The sequence below is a fragment of the Oncorhynchus mykiss genome, chromosome 8 (genome assembly GCF_013265735.2).
Source record: "Oncorhynchus mykiss isolate Arlee chromosome 8, USDA_OmykA_1.1, whole genome shotgun sequence".
Taxonomy (NCBI): domain Eukaryota; kingdom Metazoa; phylum Chordata; class Actinopteri; order Salmoniformes; family Salmonidae; genus Oncorhynchus; species Oncorhynchus mykiss.
Window position 1 is genome coordinate 83846346 of NC_048572.1, and position 25482 is coordinate 83871827.

General features: G+C 40.8%; 1 protein-coding gene across 1 annotated transcript; it reads left to right on the top strand.

Moving 5' to 3' along the window:
* On the top strand, window positions 1-25216 carry LOC110530811. The gene is made up of 12 exons (XM_036986566.1): window positions 1-564; window positions 2891-3028; window positions 3404-3541; window positions 4958-5095; window positions 7306-7443; window positions 7788-7868; window positions 8115-8756; window positions 13997-14221; window positions 14700-14742; window positions 21339-21384; window positions 22772-22991; window positions 23095-25216. Exons 1-12 carry the CDS (start codon window positions 217-219, stop codon window positions 24733-24735), a joined length of 3798 nt encoding a protein of 1265 aa, XP_036842461.1. The 5' UTR covers window positions 1-216; the 3' UTR covers window positions 24736-25216.
* The last annotated feature ends 266 nt before the right edge of the window (window positions 25217-25482 follow it).

Genomic DNA, 25482 nt, shown 5'->3' on the forward strand with positions numbered 1-25482 from the left:
GCACAGTTCCGTCTCTGAGTATACCAAACGGATGTTTGCGTTCAGATATTTATATCCCTTATAATATCGTTGTGTTGTATCTGTGCAGACCTATGCTGAAACATTATTAATGTGACAGGCCTCACGTCTACAGAGTGAGACTACCCGAAAGGTCGGCTCGTTAACGTTAGTTTACCAAAGAGAGTCGACTAAAACTGACTTGATAGCACGGTGATAATGGTGGGTTGGTGTGCTGTACCGGGTTGTAACACACAGGAAGATGAAGATATTCTTTATCATTGCTTGCCGGCGAATGATGTGCAAAGATGCAGACGATGGTTAGCAGCCATACAAAAGGATGTAAATTTACCAATGGAAAGGCATAAATATTTCTTAGTGTGTGAACACCACTTCAGACCAGAGGAATATGAAAAGGATTTGATGGCAGAGACGATGGGCGCCAAACATAAGAAAAAGCTCAAATCCACCGCGATTCCCACCATATTTCCATGGAATGATTACATTTTGAAGAGAATTCAGCCACACAGAAAACATTTGAATGCGGCCGGAAGTGAAATGTTTCTGGTAGGTTTGCGAAATCCCCTGAGAAACCTTTCCACCAAAACGGGACGTTAGTGCTCCCATTACGGAAAATTCGGCTTGCTAAACATACAAGTTTTGTTTATTTTTTTCCCCCCAAAGACTCAATTTCCCAGTATTTTGGTCCAATGAAAATGTATCATCTGTGTCATAGTTTTCATAATCAAACATGCCAGCGCGGTTTATCAACTACAACGCTTGCAATGTAGTACTTGCAAATATACTAGTGCAGTGTTGTGATGCAGGTCTGATACATATGCTTAAACTTTTAGCATCATACAATTAGGAATTAGAACACCAGAATGGACAAACTACATTACATTGTCAAAAGTATGTGGACACCTGCTTGTTGAACATCTCATTCCAAAATCATGGTGCTTAATACAGAGTTGATTTTTTTTCCCGGTATAACAGCCTCCACTCTTCTGGGGAAGGTTTTCCACTAGATGTTGGAACATTGCTGCTATAACAGCCTCCACTCTTCTGGGGAAGGTTTTCCACTAGATGATGGAACATTGCTGCTATAACAGCCTCCACTCTTCTGGAGAAGGTTTTCCACTAGATGTTGGAACATTGCTGCTATAACAGCCTCCACTCTTCTAGGGAAGGTTTTCCACTAGATGCTGGAACATTGCAGCAGGGACTTGCTTCCATTCAGCCACAAGAGCATTAATGAGGTCGATCATTGATGTGGGGCGATTAGACCTGGGTCGCAGCCGGCGTTCCAATTCATCCCAAAGGTGTTCAATAGAGTTGAGGTCAGGGCTCTGTGAAGGCCAGTCAAGTTCTTCCACACCGATCTCGACAAACCATTTCTGTATGGACCTCCCTTCATGTTCTAGGGCATTGTCATGCTGAAACAGGAAAGGGCCTTTCCCAAACTGTTGCCACAAAGTTGGAAACACAGAATCGTCTATAATGTAATTGTATGCTGTAGCATTAAGATTTAGCCTGCCAGTTTCAATGGAATCATTGCACACATCTTTTCAAATTAATTGCCAAATGTGCCAACAATGCAGTCAATCCACAACTATACCAGAGAGGAAGTGGCTAAACGAGAGGTTTCACTCGCCTCAATCTGCCCAGAATGCATGTAAACCCAATGCCTATGGGCTTATTTTTGAACCTAAGCTTGTTGCTTTTGGGACAACAACTCCCATTGTTAGGGCGGAGACATGAGCATTTGGTCACCAACGTCATTTTTCAGTGGGGCAAAAAAGTATTTAGTCAGCCACCAATTGTGCAAGTTCTCCCACTTAAAAAGATGAGAGAGGCCTGTAATTTTCATCATAGGTACACTTAAACTATGACAGACAAAATGAGAAAAAAAAATCCAGAAAATCACATTGTAGGATTTTTTATGAATTTATTTGCAAATTATGGTGGAAAATAAGTATTTGGTCAATAACAAAAGTTTATCGCAATACTTTGTTATATACCCTTTGTTGGCAATGACAGAGGTCAAATGTTTTCTGTAAGTCTTCACAAGGTTTTCACACACTGTTGCTGGTATTTTGGCCCATTCCTCCAGGGCCTGGACATGTACTGGCTTAAGCAGGGGGACACGTCTGGCACTGCAGGATTTGAGTCCCTGGCGGCGTAGCGTGTTACTGATGGTAGGCTTTGTTACTTTGGTCCCAGCTCTCTGCAGGTCATTCACTAGGTCCCCCCGTGTGGTTCTGGGATTTTTGCTCACCGTTCTTGTGATCATTTTGACCACACGGGGTGAGATCTTGCGTGGAGTCCCAGATCGAGGGGGCTCCACGCAAACATCACTGCTCTAGGGGAGATCTGCATGGAGGAATGGGCCAAAATACCAGCAACAGTGTGTGAAAACCTTGTGAAGACTTACAGAAAACGTTTGACCTCTGTCATTGCCAACAAATGGTATATAAAAGTATTGAGAAACTTTTGTTATTGACCAAATACTTATTTTCCACCATAATTTGCAAATAAATTCATAAAAAATCCTACAATGTGATTTTCTGGATTTTTTTCTCATTTTGTCTGTCATAGTTGAAGTGTACCTATGATGAAAATTACAGGCCTCATCTTTTTAAGTGGGAGAACTTGCACAATTGGTGGCTGACTAAATACTTTTTTGCCCCACTGTAGCACGGCCTTGACTGCGTTCATTCCTATTAGACTGGTTTGGATTTCTCCCCAAAATGGCTTCTATTATCATACCATTCTGAAACTTTGAAGGTTTATGACACAGCCCCTCTAGTAATTTAATATACAATCTCTATGGGTTGCACACATGGAGAATGTTATGACATCTCTCCCTCCTTTTCTCTTGTCCCCATTGTAGAGTGCAGTTGGCAGACTTGGTGCCAAACCAAAATGTGAGCCTGGTACAACAACAACAGGAGCAGCATCCCAGATGTCAACATCGGTGGTCCAACAACCTGCTGTAGTTCCTGTTGCTTTTTCAACACAGACTGTGAAGGTCAGACAGCAACCTCTTGCTCGTATGCATTTGCAATACGTCCCCCAATAATATGCTTAAAATGAACAGTGTTGTTGCAGGTCTGATATCCTTAAAGCATGGCAGTGTAGCATATGGGGAACTGCGAAACTCACTCCTAATCCTGTAGTGTCACCCCTTGCTCCGTTGAAGAAGGCCTTTTTTGGTGGCGCATGGATTGTAACGCATCACAAAGGCGACCACGTGTTCGTGAGGAAGAGGTCCTGACTTCCCCCTGAATTAGGGGGAAGCGGTACTCACTAAGCAAGCAGCGTGGTATTTTTACAGTAGCATGCATGGAGAATGTCCGCTGTGTTATCACAACTCTCCCTCCTTTTTCTATTGTCCCCATTGTAGAGTGCAGTTGGCAGACTTGGTGCCAAACCAAAATGTGAGCCTGGTACAACAACAACAGGAGCAGCATCCCAGATGTCAACATCGGTGGTCCAACAACCTGCTGTAGTTCCTGTTGCTTTTTCAACACAGACTGTGAAGGTCAGACTGCAGATTCTTGTGTATATGCATTTGCAATGAATTGCCCAAAAATATGCATAGAATGCACAGTGAAAAACTGAAATAAGGGCAATAGGAAACATAAAAAATAATAACTCACAATCTACAGCAATCCTTTAAGTGGAGCACAATTTTTTTTTAAATACTTAGGATGTTTAATAAGTGACAACATACAGAACTTTATTCCATTACTCAACAATATGAAAGCAGATCTAATTAAATGTAATAATCTTACAGGTCAAATTCAACCTCTTCATAATGGCATGGCTGACAAAGGTTTAGTATTTATTTGAGATATTGCCAACTACCCCATCAAAGACATTCTTTAAAAAGTATACTTGGTCATATTTATATGGGCCAATCAAATGCATAGAATAAAACATTTTTTATAAATCTTCCTAAGTTTGAAGATGGGTTTAACCTTTCAGAATTGTATCAGCTCTCCACCCAGGGCTTTTACTTGCTGCATACAGTATAGTTAAATGCACTAACGTGGAACAATGGGTACATATTGAAGATGGGTTTAACCTCCCAGACTTGTATCAGTTCTCCACCCAGGGCTTTTACTTGCTGCATACAGTATAGTTAAATGCACTAACGTGGAACAATGGGTACATATTGAAGATGGGTTTAACCTCCCAGACTTGTATCAGCTCTCCACCCAGGGCTTTTACTTGCTGCATACAGTATAGTTAAATGCACTAACGTGGAACAATGGGTACATATTGAAGATGGGTTTAACCTCCCAGACTTGTATCAGTTCTCCACCCAGGGCTTTTACTTGCTGCATACAGTATAGTTAAATGCACTAACGTGGAACAATGGGTACATATTGAAGATGGGTTTAACCTCCCAGACTTGTATCAGCTCTCCACCCAGGGCTTTTACTTGCTGCATACAGTATAGTTAAATGCACTAACGTGGACCAATGGGTACATGTTGAACATGCTCATTCTCACCCCCAGAATCTTTTCACGTGTCTGTTTTCAAAGGATAAAGCTAAGAACATTAACAACTTCATAGTTAAGAAAACTATAACAATATGGAAGAAAATGAAACGTATTCTACATTAACCAATATCACTTCCTAAAAACGCAACCTTATGGAACAGTCCTTCGATAGCTTTTCCGATTTCAAAGATAAATTGGTCCACATAGAAAACTAAAGGCATAGAAAGCGGAAATGCCTTGGTAACAGGAAATACATTTATTTCCATGACAAAACTAATAAGTCATTTTGGACAGTAGATAGTTTAAACTTAAAAATTACATATTACAACATTTTGATTTGACATTTTTTGGACATCAGAGCAACCTTGAGGGAATCTTATTTGAGTCAGAAAATGATGAAAATGATGTACGACATCTCTCCCTCCTTTTTCTCTTGTCCCCATTGTAGAATGCAGTTGGCAGACTTGGTGCCAAACCAAAATGTGAGCCTGGTACAACAACAACAGGAGCAGCATCCCGGATGTCAACATCAGTGGTCCAACAACCTGCTGTAGTTCCTGTTGCTTTTTCAACACAGACTGTGAAGGTCAGACAGCAACCTAACCATTTAAAAGATTTGACTGAGTTACAGTTCATATACAGTGGGGCGAAAAAGTATTCAGTCAGCCACCAATTGTGCAAGTTCTCCCACTTAAAAATATGAGGCCTGTAATTTTCATCATAGGTACACTTCAACTATGACAGACAAAATGTAGGATTTTTAATGAATTTATTTGCAAATTATGGTGGAAAATAAGTATTTGGTCAATAACAAAAGTTAATCTCAATACTTTGTTATATACCCTTTGTTGGCAATGACAGAGGTCAAACGTTTTCTGTAAGTCTTCACAAGGTTTTCACACACTGTTGCTGGTATTTTGGCCCATTCCTCCATGCAGATCTCCTCTAGAGCAGTGATGTTTTGGGGCTGTTACTGGGCAACACAGACTTTCAACTCCCTCCAAAGATTTTCTATGGGGTTGAGATCTGGAGACTGGCTAGGCCACTCCATGACCTTGAAATGCTTCTTACGAAGCCACTCCTTCGTTGCCCGGGCAGTGTGTTTAGGATCATTGTCATGCTGAAAGACCCAGCCACGTTTCATCTTCAATGCCCTTCATTCATTCTTTCCTTTACACGGATCAGTCGTCCTTGTCCCAAAGCATGATGTTTCCACCCCCATGCTTCACAGTAGGTATGGTGTTCTTTGGATGCAACTCAGCATTCTTTGTCCTCCAAACACGACAAGTTGAGTTTTTACCAAAAAGTTATATTTTGTCATATGGTCAGATGAAACCATTCTCCCAATCTTCTTCTGGATCATCCAAATGCTCTCTAGCAAACTTCAGACGGGCCTGGACATGTACTGGCTTAAGCAGGGGGACACGTCTGGCACTGCAGGATTTGAGTCCCTGGCGGCGTAGTGTGTTACTGATGGTAGGCTTTGTTACTTTGGTCCCATCTCTCTGCAGGTCATTCACTAGGTCCCACCGTGTGGTTCTGGGATTTTTGCTCACCGTTCTTGTGATCATTTTGACCCCACGGGTGAGATCTTGCGTGGAGCCCCAGATCGAGGGAGATTATCAGTGGTCTTGTATGTCTTCCATTTCCTAATAATTGCTCCCACATTCGATTTCTTCAAACCAAGCTGCTTACCTATTGCAGATTCAGTCTTCCCAGCCTGGTGCAGGTCTACAATTTTGTTTCTGGTGTCCTTTGACAGCTCTTTGGTCTTGGCCATAGCAGAGTTTGGAGTGTGACTGTTTGAGGTTGTGGACAGGTGTCTTTTATACTGATAACAAGTTCAAACAGGTGCCATTAATACAGGTAACGAATGGAGGTCAGAGGAGCCTCTTAAAGAAGTTGTTACAGGTCTGTGAGAGCCAGAAATCTTGCTTGTTTGTAGGTGACCAAATACTTATTTTCCACCATAATTTGCAAATAAATTCATAAAAAATCCTACAATGTGATTTTCTGGATTTCTTTTCTCTCATTTTGTCTGTCATAGTTGAAGTGTACCTATGATGAAAATTACAGGCCTCTCTCGTCTTTTTAAGTGGGAGAACTTGCACAATTGGTGGCTCACTAAATACTTTTTTGCCCCACTGTATATGAACTGTAACTCAGTGAAATCTTTTAAATTGTTACATTTTGCGTTAATATTCTTGTTCATTGTACAATAAGAAGAATTTTAGATTTGTGTTTACAAAACGCAGTAAGATATTTATTATGTGCTTTTATTTAGTTTTTTTTCCTGCATGTGTACTAAGCCGGTAAAACCGTAAATCCCGGGATGAGAGAAAGACGGTTAGAGGATCTGTATACTGCCCAACCCTAATCAGCTTCCCCAATCTTAACCTTAACCATAATTGTGGAAAATGTATAACTTAGGAAATATCAGCTTCCAGGGACAACTTTAACCCTACACCCTCTTGCTCATATGCATTTGCCACCATTCCTCTAAAAATATGCTTAGAATACAGTGTTAAAAAAAGAAACAATTATTTAACCTTTATTTAACTAGGTAAGTCAGTTGAGAACAAATTCTTATTTACACTGACGGCCTACCCCGGCCAAACCCAGATGAACCAGGGCCAATTGTGCGCCGCCATATGGGACTCCTAATCACGGCCGGTTGTGATACACCCTGGAGTTGCAGTGTTGCAGGTGTGATCTGAGTAAACCATGGTAGCATGCATGGAGAATGTCCGCTGTGTTATCACAACTCTCCCTCCTTTTCTCTTGTCCCCATTGTAGAGTGCAGTTGGCAGACTTGGTGCCAAACCAAAATGTGAGCCTGGTACAACAACAACAGGAGCAGCATCCCAGATGTCAACATCGGTGGTCCAACAACCTGCTGTAGTTCCTGTTGCTTTTTCAACACAGACTGTGAAGGTCAGACAGCAACCTCTTGTGTAAATGCATTTGCAATGAGTCCCCAATAATATGCTAAGAATTATGGTAGAAAATTCCCAGGTTTTCCAGAAATCCCGGTATGAGGTTTCCAGGATTTTCTGCTTCTTCTCCCTCTTGATTCTGTAAATCTTCCACCTTCTGGAATTCTGATTTTCTGGAAACCCAGAGAATTGGGGAAAGTTCCCAGAAGTTTGCAACCCTTCTTAGAATATACAGTTGTTGTGTTGCAGGTCGAATATTCTTGACACATGGTAGCATGCATGGAAAATGACAGCTTGTGTTGTTGTGAAAATTCCCCCCTCCCTTTGTTCCTCTCATTTTAGAGTGCAGTTGGCAGACTTGCTAGTTGGCAGACAACAACATCATCAGGATCCCGACGGTATCAAACTTATAAAGAAGCAAAAGTAAGTAACAGTAACACTGTAACAGTATAACTTTAGACCGTCCCCTCGCCCATACCCGGGCGCGAACCAGGGACCCTCTGCACACATCAACAACAGTCACCCACGAAGCATCGTTACCCATCGCTCCACAAAAAATCTATTAAATGACAAATTCCAGCCACAATCCTTTTTACCTTTTGTCTGTTCTGTGTGGATGGAAAATACGCAACTACACATTTTCTTATGGCTCTTTTTATTCTAATGTAGGTCAGTCTTCGTGTCGGCCTATCGCTACGAACAAGAGTACTTACCGGACCTTGGGAGACAGTTGCAGATAATTTAGCGCGAGGTCGTTTCAAAGCTATCCCTAAAAACCTAATGGCAATCCCTGGCCTGGGCCACGCCATGTTGGAGGAAGTGCTGAAGCTGGTAACTAAAGAATGCGTCACTTTAGTTTCTATGCGTTTCAACTCAGTATTACGTCAGACTAGTCCCCTTTCAATTAAAACCTTCAACTGGACCACTGTGACCGATGAGTGGAGGAACTCGGCTCCGACCTTCTTCCGGTTTCTATCCACTAGTTCAGCTACAGCGGGCTTGAATCCAAACTCAACCAAATCAGCAAAAAGTTCTATGGTGGCCATGGCTGGTGCCTTATTACTCAGGGCTCGTTCAAAGAATATGTGTGCAGCCGTGTACAGGACCTCAATGTTGCTACGGCAACGACGAACCAGGACGAGATGCCAAAACAAGCTTGCAAAAATGGGAGTTTGCGTTTCAAGTCACAGTAGCTTAACGAAGAGGAGAGACATTACACTGTCTTATGATAAAGACTTAGCTGCCTGCCATACCCGAACCGCAGTTGAAGACCAACCAATAAGCCTACTGACCAGCCCAGCCCATTCAATGGTGAGTAGAGATTACCATTCGGTATGTTTTCCTAAATGTGACTACATACAGTGTCTGAAGAAAGTATTCACACCCCTTGAATTTTTTTTGGTCTCTACATTTTGTAGTGTTACAGCCTGAATTTAAAATGGATTCAATTAAGATTGTGTGTCACTAGCCTACACACGATACCTCATTATGTCAAGGTGGAATTATGTTTTTGAGTATTCAAACCCTTTTGTTATGGAAAGCCTAAATAAGTTCAAGAGTAAAAATGTGCTTTTAACAAGTCACATAATAAGTTGCATGGACTCACCCTGTGTCCAATAATAGTGTTTAACATGATTTTTGAATGACTACCTCATCTCTGTACCCCACACATACAATTATCTGTAAGGTCCCTCATCTCTGGACCCCACACATACTGTAAGGTCCCTCATCTCTGGACCCCACACATACTGTAAGGTCCCTCATCTCTGTACCCCACACATACTGTAAGGTCCCTCATCTCTGTACCCCACACATACTGTAAGGTCCCTCATCTCTGTACCCCACACATACAATTATCTGTAAGGTCCCTCATCTCTGTACCCCACACATACAATTATCTGTAAGGTCCCTCATCTCTGTACCCCACACATACTGTAAGGTCCCTCATCTCTGGACCCCACACATACTGTAAGGTCCCTCATCTCTGAACCCCACACATACAATTATCTGTAAGGTCCCTCATCTCTGTACCCCACACATACAATTATCTGTAAGGTCCCTCATCTCTGTACCCCACACATACTGTAAGGTCCCTCATCTCTGTACCCCACACATACTGTAAGGTCCCTCATCTCTGAACCCCACACATACAATTATCTGTAAGGTCCCTCATCTCTGTACCCCACACATACAATTATCTGTAAGGTCCCTCATCTCTGTACCCCACACATACAATTATCTGTAAGGTCCCTCATCTCTGTACCCCAAAACATACAATTATCTGTAAGGTCCCTCATCTCTGTATCCCACACATACAATTATCTGTAAGGTCCCTCATCTCTGTACCCCACACATACTGTAAGGTCCCTCATCTCTGTACCCCACACATACAATTATCTGTAAGGTTCATCAGTCGAGAAGTGAATTTCAAGCACAGATTCAACCACAAAGACCAGGGAGGTTTTCCAATGCCTCGCGAAGAAGGGCACCTGTTGGTAGATGGGTAAAAAAATAAAAATAAATTGACATTGAATATCCCTTTGAGCATGGTGAAGTTATTAATTACACTTTGGATGGTGGGATTTCACCATGAGGCCAATGGTGACTTTAAAACAGTTAGAGTTTAATGGCTGTGATCGGAGAAACCTGAGGATGGATCAACAACATTGTAGTTACTCCACAATACGAACCTAATTGACAGAGTGAAAAAAGGAAGCCTGTACAGAATAAAACATTCTAAAACATGCATCCTATTTGCAATAAGGCACTAAAGTAAAACTGCCAAAAATATTGCAATTAAATTAACTTTATGTCCTGAATACAAATGTTATGTTTGGGGCAAATCCAATACAACACATTACTGAGTACCACTTCACATTTTCAAGCATAGTGGTGGCTGCATCATGTTATGGGAATGCTTGTCATCGTCAAGGACAAGGGAGTTTTTTTTAGGATAAAAGGGAAACGGAATGGAGCTAAGCACAGGCAAAATCCTAGAGGAAACATGGTTAAGTCTGCTTTCCAACAGACACTGGGAGATGAATTCACCTTTCAGCAGGACAATAACGTAAAACACAAGGCCAGTTGGTTACCAAGACAACATTTGAATGTTCCCGAGTGGCCTAGTTACAGTTTTTACTTAAATCGTCTTGAAAATCTATGGCAAGACTTGAAAATGGCTTTCTAGCAAATATCAACAACCAATTTGAAAGAGTTTGAAGAATTAAAAATAACATAATGTACAAATATTGTACAATCCAGGTGTCCAAAGCTCTTAGAGCCCGGTGTCCAACTCAATCCACAGAGGGCTGAGTGTCTGGGTTTTCACTCCTCCCTTGTACTTAATTTATTAATTATGGTCACCGATTAGATAGGAACTATATAGGTCTTAATTGGACACATTAAAAGAAGAAACCAAAAACCAGCAGACACTCAGCCTTCCATGGAAGGAGTTTGACATCCCTGTCTTAGAGACTTACCCAGAAAGACTCACAGCTGTAATTGTTGCCAAAGGTGATTCTAACATGTATTGACTCAGAGGTGTGTACAAGTGTAAATTAGATTTCTTCATCTTATTTTCACTAAATTTGCAAACATTTCTAAAAACGTGTTTTCAATTAGTCTTTGAGGGATTGTGTGTAGATGGGTGAGAGAAAATCAATGTAATCCATTTTGAAATCAGGCTGTAACACAACAAAATGTAGAATAAATCAATGTAATCCATTTTGAAATCAGGCTGTAACACAACAAAATGTAGAATAAATCAATGTAATCCATTTTGAAATCAGGCTGTAACACAACAAAATGTAGAATAAATCAATGTAATCCATTTTGAAATCAGGCTGTAACACAACAAAATGTAGAATAAATCAATGTAATCCATTTTGAAATCAGGCTGTAACACAACAAAATGTAGAATAAATCAATGTAATCCATTTTGAAATCAGGCTGTAACACAACAAAATGTAGAATAAATCAATGTAATCCATTTTGAAATCAGGCTGTAACACAACAAAATGTAGAATAAATCAATGTAATCCATTTTGAAATCAGGCTGTAACACAACAAAATGTAGAATAAATCAATGTAATCCATTTTGAAATCAGGCTGTAACACAACAAAATGTAGAATAAATCAATGTAATCCATTTTGAAATCAGGCTGTAACACAACAAAATGTAGAATAAATCAATGTAATCCATTTTGAAATCAGGCTGTAACACAACAAAATGTAGAATAAATCAATGTAATCCATTTTGAAATCAGGCTGTAACACAACAAAATGTAGAATAAATCAATGTAATCCATTTTGAAATCAGGCTGTAACACAACAAAATGTAGAATAAATCAATGTAATCCATTTTGAAATCAGGCTGTAACACAACAAAATGTAGAATAAATCAATGTAATCCATTTTGAAATCAGGCTGTAACACAACAAAATGTAGAATAAATCAATGTAATCCATTTTGAAATCAGGCTGTAACACAACAAAATGTAGAATAAATCAATGTAATCCATTTTGAAATCAGGCTGTAACACAACAAAATGTAGAATAAATCAATGTAATCCATTTTGAAATCAGGCTGTAACACAACAAAATGTAGAATAAATCAATGTAATCCATTTTGAAATCAGGCTGTAACACAACAAAATGTAGAATAAATCAATGTAATCCATTTTGAAATCAGGCTGTAACACAACAAAATGTAGAATAAATCAATGTAATCCATTTTGAAATCAGGCTGTAACACAACAAAATGTAGAATAAATCAATGTAATCCATTTTGAAATCAGGCTGTAACACAACAAAATGTAGAATAAATCAATGTAATCCATTTTGAAATCAGGCTGTAACACAACAAAATGTAGAATAAATCAATGTAATCCATTTTGAAATCAGGCTGTAACACAACAAAATGTAGAATAAATCAATGTAATCCATTTTGAAATCAGGCTGTAACACAACAAAATGTAGAATAAATCAATGTAATCCATTTTGAAATCAGGCTGTAACACAACAAAATGTAGAATAAATCAATGTAATCCATTTTGAAATCAGGCTGTAACACAACAAAATGTAGAATAAATCAATGTAATCCATTTTGAAATCAGGCTGTAACACAACAAAATGTAGAATAAATCAATGTAATCCATTTTGAAATCAGGCTGTAACACAACAAAATGTAGAATAAATCAATGTAATCCATTTTGAAATCAGGCTGTAACACAACAAAATGTAGAATAAATCAATGTAATCCATTTTGAAATCAGGCTGTAACACAACAAAATGTAGAATAAATCAATGTAATCCATTTTGAAATCAGGCTGTAACACAACAAAATGTAGAATAAATCAATGTAATCCATTTTGAAATCAGGCTGTAACACAACAAAATGTAGAATAAATCAATGTAATCCATTTTGAAATCAGGCTGTAACACAACAAAATGTAGAATAAATCAATGTAATCCATTTTGAAATCAGGCTGTAACACAACAAAATGTAGAATAAATCAATGTAATCCATTTTTAAATCAGGCTGTAACACAACAAAATGTAGAATAAATCAATGTAATCCATTTTGAAATCAGGCTGTAACACAACAAAATGTAGAATAAATCAATGTAATCCATTTTGAAATCAGGCTGTAACACAACAAAATGTAGAATAAATCAATGTAATCCATTTTGAAATCAGGCTGTAACACAACAAAATGTAGAATAAATCAATGTAATCCATTTTGAAATCAGGCTGTAACACAACAAAATGTAGAATAAATCAATGTAATCCATTTTGAAATCAGGCTGTAACACAACAAAATGTAGAATAAATCAATGTAATCCATTTTGAAATCAGGCTGTAACACAACAAAATGTAGAATAAATCAATGTAATCCATTTTGAAATCAGGCTGTAACACAACAAAATGTAGAATAAATCAATGTAATCCATTTTGAAATCAGGCTGTAACACAACAAAATGTAGAATAAGTCATCGGGTATGAATGCTTTCTGAAGGCCCTGTATATAGTTGTAGCATTAATCCACAGTGTATTCTTCCCCAGTCGTTTCAGCAGACAGACCCTTCCATCATGACTATACTTTATGTATACTATACTTTACTAGAATGGTGGTTTTAGGGTTGTGGCGATATCGAGATATATGATTATTTATTTATTTTCCCCGAAAGAAAACACGAAGCATGCCAAACTCTTTGGTCCTTTTAAAACCTGCTTTATATCAAAATGTGTGCTATAGCTTGGAAAATAAACATCTGACTCTTAGTGACAACATAATAATATTTCCAACATTAGGACTGATTTCCTCAGGAAAATTAAAACCGCTTCAATCTTTTGTTTCCTTGCCACGATACCTCGGAGTATCGCGATACTGGTATCGTCACAACCCAAGTAGCTATTTTTAGACCCGTTGACAGTGACTGAGAAGTGCTCCATTTTTAGTTTGCACTTTTCAGTTTGCACTTTTGGGACTATTCCATTGGTTCTTTCCATTGCACTGGTTAATAACTGCACGTATGTTCTACATGTATACAGGTGCCACCTTTGCCACTGGAGGATGGCGATACCGGTTGGTCTGGAGAGAGTGTAGCAGAGACTACTGTTGTGTTGCCGGGCAGTGACGATGAAGATGCCGCTGCGCTGACGGATGAGGAGTTCTGGCAGTTCTCCAGGGAGCAGGATGAAGATGAGGATGATGAGGATGAAAAGGAGAACAAGACTGCGTACAGGAAGTCAGTCCAGCAGAAACAGGGAAAACGGGTGAGATTTTTTGATGGAATGAATATCTGGAATGCAACCAAATCAGTAGACAGTTGTAACTGGTCATTACTATACAGAGGGAGGGAGGGTGTATCAGGGAGGGAGGGTGTATCAGGGAGGGAGGGTGTATCAGGGAGGGAAGGAGGGAGGGTGTATCAGGGAGGGAAGGAGGGAGGGTGTATCAGGGAGGGAGGGAGGGAGGGAGAGGGTATCAGGGAGGGAGGGAGGGAGAGGGTATCAGGGAGGGAAGGAAGGGGGGGTATCAAGGAAGGAAGGAAGGAGGGAAGGGGTATCAAGTAGGGAGGGAGGGAAGGAAGGTGGGAGAGGCTATCAGGGAGGGAGGGAGGGAGAGGCTATCAGGGAGGGAGGGAGGGAGAGGCTATCAGGGAAGGAGGGTATATCAAGGGGGTTTGGTTGAGGACTAACTATTTTATGATGTTCAGAATGATTGAAATTGACTCCAGATCTGTCCACACAGCTCTCTGCGAAGAAGTTCTTCAAAGCGCAAAGGAAAAATAAAGGTTTGTGAAACAATTTAACTAATGATATTCGTTAGTAGTGTTGTCACGATAGCAACATTCTACTAATGATACGATAACAGGCCAAGTATCACAGGGGAGAAATTCAGTGGCAAAGACTCCTGTTCGCCCTGTCCCTCGGACGCTTGTTCCCGTTTCCTAAACGTTACGCGAACGTGCTAAATGAAAAACCTGGCACTGATATTCACACTTCTATTGAATACAACACGTTTTAAATGTAACTTCACACTGTATACTGAATACTGCATGGAAGGGCTAATTTGTTCATATTTGCAAAGGCCTACCTGTGATTTAGCTGGAGGAATGGGAGGAAGGAATATACACTGCATAATGATCTGTATGTCATTGTGTCAGTCAGGAGACAACACTACATAATGATCTGTATGTCATTGTGTCAGTCAGGGGACAACACTACATAATGATCTGTATGTCAGTCAGGAGACAACACTACATAATGATCTGTATGTCATTGTGTCAGTCAGGAGACAACACTACATAATGATCTGTATGTCATTGTGTCAGCTAGGGGACAACACTACATAATGATCTGTATGTCATTGTGTCAGCTAGGGGACAACACTACATAATGATCTGTATGTCATTGTGTCAGCTAGGGGACAACACTACATAATGATCTGTATGTCATTGTGTCAGCTAGGAGACAACACTACATAATGATCTGTATGTCATTGTGTCAGCTAGGAGACAACACTACATAATGATCTGTATGTCATTGTGTCAGTCAGGAGACAACACTACATAATGATCTGTATGTCATTGTGTCAGTCAGGGGACAACACTACATAATGATCTGTATGTCATTGTGTCAGTCAGGAGACAACACTACATAATGATCTGTATGTCATTGTGTCAGCTAGGAGACAACACTACATAATGATCTGTATGTCATTGTGTCAGCTAGGAGACAACACTACATAATGATCTGTATGTCATTGTGTCAGTCAGGAGACAACACTACACAATGATCGGTATGTCATTGTGTCAGTCAGGAGACAACACTACATAATGATCTGTATGTCAGTCAGGAGACAACACTACATAATGATCTGTATGTCAGTCAGGAGACAACACTACATAATGATCTGTATGTCAGTCAGGAGACAACACTACATAATGATCTGTATGTCATTGTGTCAGTCAGGAGACAACACTACATAATGATCTGTATGTCAGTCAGGGGACAACACTACATAATGATCTGTATGTCATTGTGTCAGTCAGGAGACAACACTACATAATATCTGTATGTCATTGTATCAGTCAGGAGACAATACTACATAATGATCTGTATGTCATTGTGTCAGTCAGGGGACAACACTACATAATGATCTGTATGTCATTGTGTCAGTCAGGGGACAACACTACATAATGATCTGTATGTCATTGTGTCAGTCAGGAGACAACACTACACAATGATCTGTATGTCATTGTGTCAGTCAGGGGACAACACTACATAATGATCTGTATGTCATTGTGTCAGTCAGGGGATAACACTACATAATGATATGTATGTCAGTCGGGACAACACTACATAATGATCTGTATGTCATTGTGTCAGTCAGGAGACAACACTACACAATGATCTGTATGTCATTGTGTCAGTCAGGAGACAACACTACACAATGATCTGTATGTCATTGTGTCAGTCAGGGGACAACACTACATAATGATCTGTATGTCATTGTGTCAGTCAGGAGACAACACTACATAATGATCTGTATGTCATTGTGTCAGCTAGGGGACAACACTACATAATGATCTGTATGTCATTGTGTCAGTCAGGAGACAACACTACACAATGATCTGTATGTCATTGTGTCAGTCAGGAGACAACACTACACAATGATCTGTATGTCATTGTGTCAGTCGGGACAACACTACATAATGATCTGTATGTCATTGTGTTAGTCAGGGGACAACACTACATAATGATCTGTATGTCATTGTGTCAGTCAGGAGACAACACTGCATGAAACCTACTCTTCAGTTGGTCAACTAAATTGACGTGAGGACAATATTAACATTACATGTAAGTCAGTTTTTACTAGAGGTCGACCGATTAATCGGAATGGCCGATTTCAAGTTTTAATAACAATTGGAAATCGGTATTTTTGGGCGCCGATTTAAAAAAAAAATATATATTTATTTATTTATTTATACCTTTATTTAACTAGGCAAGTCAGTTAAGAACACATTCTTATTTTCAATGACGGCCTAGGAACGGTGGGTTAACTGCCTCGTTCAGGGGCAGAACGACAGATTTTCACCTTGTCAGCTCGGGGGATCCAATCTTGCAACCTTACAGTTAACTAGTCCAACGCAATAACGACCTGCCTCTCTCTCGTTGCACTCCACAAGGAGACTGCCTGTTACGCGAATGCAGTAAGCCAAAGTAAGTTGCTAGCTAGCATTAAACTTATCTTATAAAAAACAATCAATCATAATCACTAGTTAACTACACATGGTTGATGATATTACTAGATATTATCTAGCGTGTCCTGCGTTGCATATAATCTGACAGCATACAAGCATACAAGTATCTGACTGAGCGGTGGTTGGCAGAAGCAGGGGTGTAAACATTCATTCAAACAGCCCTTTTGTGCGTTTTGCCAGCAGCTCTTCGTTGTGTGTCAAGCATTGAGCTTTTTATGATTTCAAGCCTATCAACTCCCGAGATGAGGCTGGTGTGACCGAAGTGAAATGGCTAGCTAGTTAGCGCTCGCTAATAGCGTTTCAAACGTCACTCGCTCTGAGCCTTCTAGTAGTTGTTCCCCTTGCTATGCATGGGTAACGCTGCTTCGATGGTGGCTGTTGTCATTGTGTTGCTGGTTCGAGCTCAGGGAGGAGTGAGTTACACTGGCAGCTATGCTGTTACACTGGCAATACTAAAGTGCCTATAAGAAAGTCAAAGGTTAATGAAATACAAATGGTATAGAGGGAAATAGTCCTATAATTCCTATAAATAGTTATAGTCCTATAATTCCTATAATAACTACAACCTAAAACTTCTTCCCTGGGAATATTGAAGACTCGTGTTAAAAGGAACCACCACAGCACTTTTACTTTCTTCTCCAACACTTTGTTTTTGCATTATTTAAACCAAATTGAACATGTTTCATTATTTACTTGAGGCTAAATTGATTTTATTGATGTATTATATTAAGTTAAAATAAGTGTTCATTCAGTACTGTTGTAATTGTCATTATTACAAATACATTATTATTATTTTTTTTAAATCTGCCAATTAATCGGTATCGGCTTTTTTGGTCCTCCATTCGGTATCGGTATCTGCGTTGAAAAATCATAAATCGGGCGACCTCTAGTTTTTACCATGTCCTCTTTGGTCTCTATGAGAGTTCCACATGTTGTATCTGAAAGTGGTGACATGCCTAATGGTGCTAACCAGAGAAATGTCATTGCTATTCCGACTTTGTGTTATTTTCCTAATTGGTATAATTCAATCTTTGAGTCTCCTGTTGTTCTGAAATCTCAAAGTAATCTGACTTGTATTGAAACTCTGTATGATTTTAAATGCAGAAAAGGTTTGACATTTTTACATTTTAATATTCGTAGTTTATTACCTACAATGGATCATGTCAAGATCTGGGCCTCTCAGGCAGACCCTGATATTTTTTAATAGTATCTGAGACCTGGTTAACTGATAAAACCCTGCACTCTGAGGTTTCTATGGATGGTTACAATGTGTTTAGGGCTGGTAGGAAAGGTAACGGTGGTGGTGTTTCTATGGATGGTTACAATGTGTTTAGGGCTGGTAGGAAAGGCAACGGTGGTGGTGTTTCTATGGATGGTTACAATGTGTTTAGGGCTGGTAGGAAAGGCAACGGTGGTGGTGTTTCTATGGATGGTTGCAATGTGTTTAGGGCTGGTAGGAAAGGCAAAGAGGTGGTTGTGTTGATATTTACACAAGGAATCTTCTTTCTGTGTCTCTGTTAAAGGCTACCAACAGTCCTAAACTATATTAATTGTTGGCTTTAAGTCTTCAGTTGGGTTTAAACTAAAAAATAACAGTTATAGGAATCTTATCGTCCACCATCTGTACTAAACTAACTCACTGATTTAATTGCCATTTTTACTACCCCAGAGGTGTTGATCGCCAGAGATTTTAATCTTGCATGGGGAATGCAGGATGCTGTTTAAATGATATTTGTACTAATCTAAATTTGACCCAGCTGATTACAAAGCCCACGAGTCCAAACATAAAGGCCCCTACAAAATTGACTTCGATTGACTTCATATTTACAAATACTCCAGAGAAATATGCTGGGAGTGGGGTATTTGCTTTGGATATTAGTGACCGCTGTCCCATTGTATGTGTCAGGTATATACGGATGCCTCGATCCAAACCTCGTTTTATCAAAAAGGAATTTTTAAGATTTCAATTGATAGGCCCTTTTTTTTTTTTAAGACCTTTTATTTTGGTGACTTTGATTGCATTACACCTATACCTGACCCAGAGTTGGCTCTGAACCACTTCTCAAAGGTTTTCAACTGTGTTGTAGATTAACGTGCTCCCTTTAAAAAAAACAGAGAATTAAAAATCAGTCTTGCCCTTGGTTCAGTCCAGAGCTATCTGAAGTCATACACAACAGAGATGCTGCCTGGGCCAAAGCTAGATTCACTGACTCGTGGCCCAGACTGGCAGTCTTTTAGGCAATTGAGAAATCTGTGCGTCAAAGTGGTTAAATAAATCAGATTATCATGTTGATTATCACTATCTGAATGTACAGGGAACTCGGCTACATTTTGGCTGTTAAAATCACTGAAGGGTTGTGTCTCCTCTTCACTCCCCCCAATAAATTGATTTAGATTCTGGCCCTATTACTGACCAAATTGATATCATTAATGCATTTAATCACCATTTGATCTCTGCAGGCTTTATATTTGAATGTATTTCAAAGCCAGCTTTTGAAAAGAGTAGTTCGGATAATAGACGGTGAAAATCTATTGAATGATACTGAAAATGCCCGTCAGGAGTTTTCTTTTCGGGAAATGCACTGATAAAGAAGTCCTGGAGGCTTTGTTAACATTGTTAACAGGAAGTATTCCAAAATAAAATCCACACATGTGCTGACACTCCATGAGGGTAGGAAAAAAAAATGATCGTGACAACTATCAAAACACACACCTCCCTCTCTCCCCCTGTCAGGAGCACCAGAAAGAGATTGTTTTATATAGTTAGCCCAATATGAATCCTACCTTTTTGAAGTTACCGGTATACCATGCAACACACACGTCTTTACAATACAGTGCATTCGTTAAGTATTCAGACCCATTGACTTTTTCCACATTTTGTTACATTACAGCCTTATTCTAAAATGTGTTTTAAAATGTTTTTTTCCCCCTCGTCAATAACTATATTCATAATGGAAAAACACGTTTTTAGATTACAAAATGTCACATTTACACAAGTATTCAGACCCTTTACTCAGTACTTTGAGGAAGCACCTTTGGCAGCAATTACAGCAGAACGACAGATTTTTACCTTGTCAGCTCAGGGATTCGATCCAGCAACCTTTCGGTTACTGACCCAACGCTCTAACCACTTGGTTATCTGCCGCCCCTATGACGCTACAAGCTTTGCACCCCTGTATTTGAGGAGCTTCTCCCATTCTTCTCTGCACATCTTCTCAAGCTCTGTCAGGTTGGATGGGGAGTGTCGCTGCACAGCTATTTTTAGGTCTCTCCAGAGATCGGGTTCAAGTTAGGGCTCTGGCTGGGCCACTCAAGGACATTCAGAGACTTGTCCGAAAGCCACTCCTGCGTTGTCTTGTCCATGTGATTAGGGTCATTGTCCTGTTAGAAGATTGAACCTTTGCCCCAGTCTGAGGTCCTGAGTTCTCTGGAGCAGGTTTTCATCAAGGATTTCTCTGTATTTTCCTCCGTTCATCTTTGCCTCAATGCTGACTAGTCTACCAGTCCCTGCCGCTGAAAAACATCACCACAGCATGATGCTGCCACCTATGCTTCACCATAGGGATGGTGCCACGTTTCCTCCAGACATTCAGGCCAAAGAGTTCAATCTTGTTTTGATCAGACCAGAGAATCTTGTTTCTCATGGTCTGAGAGTCTATAGGTACCTTTTGGTAAACTCCAAGCGGGCTGTCATGTGCATTTTACTGAGGAGTGGCTTCCGTCTGGGCACTCTACCATAAAGGCCTGATTGGTGGAGTGGTGCAGAGATGGTTGTCCTTCTGGAAGGTACTCCCATCTCCACAGAGGAACTCTAGAGCTCTGTCAGAGTGACCATCAGGTTCTTGGTCATCTCCCTGACTGAGGCCATTCTCCCCCGATTGCTCTGTTTGGCCGGGCGGCCAGCTCTCTTGCTTTGTCATTATGGGGTATAGTGTGTAGATTGCTGAAAAAAAGTAGATATAGAATAAGTAATGTAACAAAATGTGGAAAAAGTCAAGGGGTCTGAATACTTTCCGAAGGCATTGTACCTTACACCTTTTAAATAATATAATTGTTTATTAATGTGTTCACAGTGAACCCTGGGCAAAATATCAGCGTGAAACAATGTATCTCATTTTCCACAGCTGTGCAAACACGTCCTCATGGAACCCGCGTCGATGTTTCTCCTGAGTAAGTCCACATTCACTTTCACTGATGATTCCACATACAGGAAATACATCAACATGTCTAAAGGGGATCGTAACATAACCGGGAACTCACTACCTTTTGAGACAACCATCTTTTCTTAAAACTACACTGAACAAAAATATAAAACATGTAAAATGTCCCGTGTTTCATGTGCTGAAATAAAAGATCCCAGAAATGTTCCATACGCACAAAAAAACATATTTCTCTCTAATTTTGTGCCCAAATTTGTTTACCTCCCTGTTAGTGAGCATTTCTCCTTTTGCCAAGATAATCCATCCACCTGACAGGTGTGGCATATGAAGAAGCTGATTAAACAGCATGATCATTACACAGGTGTACCTTGTGCTGGGGACAATAAAAGGCCACGTTAAAGTGTGCAGTTTTGTCACACAACACAATACCACAGATGTCTCAAGTTGAGGTAGCGTTGCAATAGGCATGCTGACTGCAGGAATGTCCACCAGCGCTGTTGCCAGAGAATGTAATGTTAATTTCTCTACCATAAGCCGCCTCCGTCGTTTTAGAGAATTTGGCAGGACGTCCAACAAGTGCATAAATGAAAGATCCAGGACGTCCAACAAGTGCATAAATGAAAAGGTGAAAACAAAACACAAATATTTCGGCCTCAGGCCATCATCAGTGTAAATCGTTGGAACACACACCTGGCTTTTACTTCAATGATAATTGCATATGTCACATGATCAACATCTTTATTTTGCATTCAAGCGTCAGTTTTGGATTTATTCCTTTTTTTCGACAGTGTGCGGGTCTCCATCTCTTCCAACCATACTCACCAGCAGTCACCCATTGAGCATGTTTGGGATGCTCTGGATCGATGTGTATGACGGCATGTTCCAGTTACCGCTAAGATAATAATGCACGGCCCCATGTCGCTATGATCTGTACACAATTCCTGGAAGCTGAAAATGTCCCAGTTATTCCATGGCCCTGCATACTCACCAGACATGTCACCCATTGAGCATGTTTGGAATGCTCTGGATCTACGTGTTCAACAGCGTGCTCCCGTTCTCACTAATATTCAGCAACTTCGCACAGCCATTGAAGAGGAGTGGGACAACATTCCACAGGCCAAAATCAACAGCCTGATCAACTCTGCCCCTACTTTTTTTGTTTTTATAGCTGTCTGTGACCAACAGATGCATATCTGTATTCCCAGTCATGTAAAATCCATAGATTAGGACCTCATTTATTTATTTAAAATTGACTGATTTCCTTATATGAACTTCAACTCTGTAAAATCTTTGAAATTGTTGCGTTTTGTTTTTATTTAGTCTTAAGTGGCTTTTACATTAACAGCACTTTGTGATGAGCACCATTTTGTTAATTGTCACTTCACCTCCATCCACAGGAGTGGTGACCTGTGTGTGAACAGAGACTGTCTCCTGCAGCTCTTCCGGTTGTGTAGGAGGTGTGGATTTGAGTGCAAGGTCAGCTTGCAGGGTCAACAGAGGAGCTTCTCTGTCATTCAGATGTGCCCAATATGCAGTCACACCAGGAAGTGGATGAGCCAGCCTTTTGTTGCTGAGGAAACCTCTGGTGAAAGAGAGACAGAGCTACTGGATGGAGAGGTGGGTATTTAGTTATTTACCTCAGTGACATCATCACAGAACCTTTTTAGAGAATGATGCAGACATGCTGATAGTAAAATGTGTTTTTGTTTGTTTTCGTGAGGAACCATGTAAGGACAGAGACCAGGATGACAGTTGTTCGTTGACGATGGAAATCACTGAGGAGATGTGTGACTATGATGAAGAAGTCTGTCCTCGGAGGAAAAGGGGAAAGCAGAGATCAGATGAGAGATCAGATGAGAGATCAGATGAGACCGAGTGGGAGCCGTCTGACGAGGAAGACATTGTAATGGACTCTGATTCTTCTGAGGATTTGGAAACGGCAGGTTCCTCTGGTCTAACAGAAAAGGCCAACGTTGATAATTGTCAGAGCGGAATAGAGAAAGAAGAGAGACTTGTGGAGTGGTGCACTGACTGTGTAGCCGAGCCTGTACTCGCCTGCACCACACAGCGCCATAAGAAGCTGTACGCCTGTGGTGTGTGTGTGAGTGAGGTCCAACAAGCTGTTGGATTTGACCGATTCTACATGCAGTTCGAGGACCTGGCCAGCTTCAAGGAACATGTACGACGTGAACACAACACACAACCTCATAGGTTTCTCTGTACAGACTGCGCCAAGCGTCACATCAAGAAGGATAATTTGTGTGTGTACAAGATTAAGAAGCTCCGCTGTCGAGATTGTGGTAAACACGGTCTGAGTGAGCAGGGTCTGTGGAGTCACAGACGTCTCCATCAGAAAGGCTGCGTTTACCCATGTAAGTTCTGTCTCAAGCCATTCAGGACCAAACAGGACAAGTTTACCCACGAGGAGAACCATCGGCATCCTTATCATTGCTCAGAATGCTCAGAAAGATTCAAGAACATTAGACTACGGAACAGACACCTTCAGAGCCACAGAGGTCCAACGACAGCCGTCCACAGTGGCCAGAAGCCCCACAAGTGCCAGCTGTGCCGACGCTCGTATGCCCAGCCGAGCCACCTCAAGTCCCACATGCGCCTCCACACAGGGGAGAGGCCTTTCAAGTGCCATCAGTGTGAGAAGTTTTTCAATTACAGCGTCAGTCTGAAGAACCACATCCAACTCTATCATGGCCCCGGCTCTCAGGAGCAGGAGAGCCGGGAGACAAACTGTGGGGCGGCGCAGGAGAAAGAGGAGGAGAGAGAGCACAAGCGTCACTTTAAGGAGGATAATTTGTGTGCGTACAAGATCAAGAAGCTCTGCTGTCTAGACTGTGGTAAACGCTGTCTGAGTGAACAGGGTCTGAAGTGTCACAGACATCTCCACCAGAAAGGCTGCGTTTACCCATGTAAGTTCTGCCTCGTGCCATTCAGGACCAAAGAGGACAAGCTTATCCACGAGGAGAACCATCGGCATCCTTATCAGTGCTCAGAATGCTCAGAAAGATTCAAGAACATTAATCTACGGGACAGACACCTTCAGAGCCACAGAGGTCCAAAGAGATATATTTGTGACATCTGCGACAAACGTTTCTTCCAGTTTAAACACCTACAGAAACATACATTCGTCCACAGTAGGCAGAGACCCCACACGTGCCAGCTGTGCCAACGCTCGTTCACTGAAAAGAAACACCTCAGGGCCCACATGCGCTCCAAATGCCAGCAGTGTGAGAAGTGTTTCAATCGCATAGTCCATCTGAAGATCCACATCCAACGGCATCATGGCACCGGCTCTCAGAAGCAGGGAGAGAGAGTAGGAGGGGGAGAGTCAGGAACCAAACTCTAGTACTGAGCAGGAGAGAGAGAGTAGGAGGGGGAGAGTCAAGAACCAAACTCTAGTACTGAGCAGGAGAGAGAGAGTAGGAGGGGGAGAGTCAGGAACCAAACTCTAGTACTGAGCAGGAGAGAGAGTAGGAGGGGGAGAGTCAGGAGAGATTGGAACTCTATAGCATCATTATAATGATGTAAAAAGTCTGTCGTTCTGGCCCTGAACAAGGCAGTTAACCCACTGTTCCAAGGCCGCCATTGAAAATAAGAATTTGTTCTTAACTGACTTGCCTAGTTAAATAAAGGTGAAATAAAAAAATATATAATGGGAAAATAAACGATGATGATCAACTCAAAGTTTGCTGGAGTTTGTTAAACACTGCTCCAAAAAAAATAAAGGGAACACTAAAATAACACATCCTAGATCTGAATGAATGAAATATTCTTATTAAATACTTTTTTCTTTACATAGTTGAATGTACTGACAACAAAATCACACAAAAATGATCAATGGAAATCAAATTTATCAACCCATGGAGGTCTGGATTTGGAGTCACACTCAAAATTAAAGTGGAAAACCACACTACAGGCTGATCCAACTTTAATGTAATGTCCTTAAAACAAGTCAAAATGAGGCTCAGTAGTGTGTGTGGCCTCCACGTGCCTGTATGACCTCCCTACAACGTCTGGGCATGCTCCTGATGAGGTGGTGGATGGTCTCCTGAGGGATCTCCTCCCAGACCTGGACTAAAGCATCCGCCAACTC